At 46.2% G+C, this 1213-nt stretch overlaps 1 protein-coding gene across 1 annotated transcript; it reads left to right on the forward strand.

Moving 5' to 3' along the window:
- Positions 1-357: 357 nt before the first annotated feature.
- On the forward strand, positions 358-807 carry LOC105180350. The gene has a single exon (XM_011104008.1). It carries the CDS (start codon positions 358-360, stop codon positions 805-807), a length of 450 nt encoding a protein of 149 aa, XP_011102310.1.
- Positions 808-1213: the final 406 nt, after the last annotated feature.

Genomic DNA, 1213 nt, shown 5'->3' on the forward strand with positions numbered 1-1213 from the left:
TATGTTGTTTCTTTGTTCGTGGGTAATGCCTTGATTTGGTGGAGGTCTGTAAAGAGGGGATATGAGCCAAGAGAAATAACTTGGGCTGAGTTTCAGAAAGAATTTGATGATAAATACAGACCCAAGATGTACCGAGACAAGAAGAGGATGGAGTTTCTGAATTTAGTGCAAGGGGATGATCAGACAGTGGCAGAATATGAATTCCGTTTTGCAGCATCAGCCAAGTATGCACCGGAAGCAATAGAGATGCAGGAGGATCGTTGCTACCGTTTTGAACAGGGGCTATGACCGGAGATCAGAAAAGGTCTCGCAATCAGAATTACAAATTTTAAAACTCTTATTGAATCGGCGGTTCGGATGGAAGAAGCAGTAATGAAGGACAAGAAGAAGGGGGAAGAGAAGAGGAAATCAACATATGCAATAGGGGAATCGAGTAGGTTGACCAAGAGGGAAACTGGTCGCTCATTCCCAACGGGAAGTGGGAGTTTTACACGTGGTGGTCCCATTTTTCGAGGAAGTAGTGGACAGAGGTTCGGGGGATCCACGGGCTTTAGCAGAGGTTCATTCGAACGCAGCTCATTTCTTACGCCTTCTACTGGATCAGGAAGGGGATTTGGACCGAGTCATGGTCGAGGACCAATTTTTCCTCCGAGCTGTTCTGCCTGTGGAAGACAACATCAAGGGCCATGTTGGCGACGGGAGGATATACCGAAGATTTGTTATCGCTGTGGAGGTAGAGGACACATTGCCAGGAATTGTTCCAGTCAGACTATAGGCGGGGGTGAAAGTGTTACTAGCGGGACTTAGAGCCAAAGCAGTGTTGAGAGTAGTGACAGGGGAACTGGGAGAGGTAGAGGCAGAGGTAGAGGCGCGGGTAACAGAGATAGTAGCCACGCTATTAATAGCAGTATGAGGGGGCCTGGAGCACAAGGTACTCAGGGGCAGACCCTGGCAAGGATATATAGCATTACCAGAGAGGAAGCTCCAGCATCGAATGACGTGATATCAGGTACGATATTATTATATGACATTATGGCTTATGTTGTGATTGATCCTGGCTCTACACATTCATATATTTCATCCGAATTTGCATCTAAAATACCGGGATAGAATAGTTCGTTGGGATGTAATTTGATGGTTTATTTGCCTGTGGGAGGGGGTGTGGTAGTGAACAGTGTTAGAAAAGGGAGTTTAGTGAGAATCGGAGATGTAA

The sequence above is a fragment of the Sesamum indicum genome, unplaced genomic scaffold (genome assembly GCF_000512975.1).
Source record: "Sesamum indicum cultivar Zhongzhi No. 13 unplaced genomic scaffold, S_indicum_v1.0 scaffold00945, whole genome shotgun sequence".
NCBI lineage: Eukaryota > Viridiplantae > Streptophyta > Magnoliopsida > Lamiales > Pedaliaceae > Sesamum > Sesamum indicum.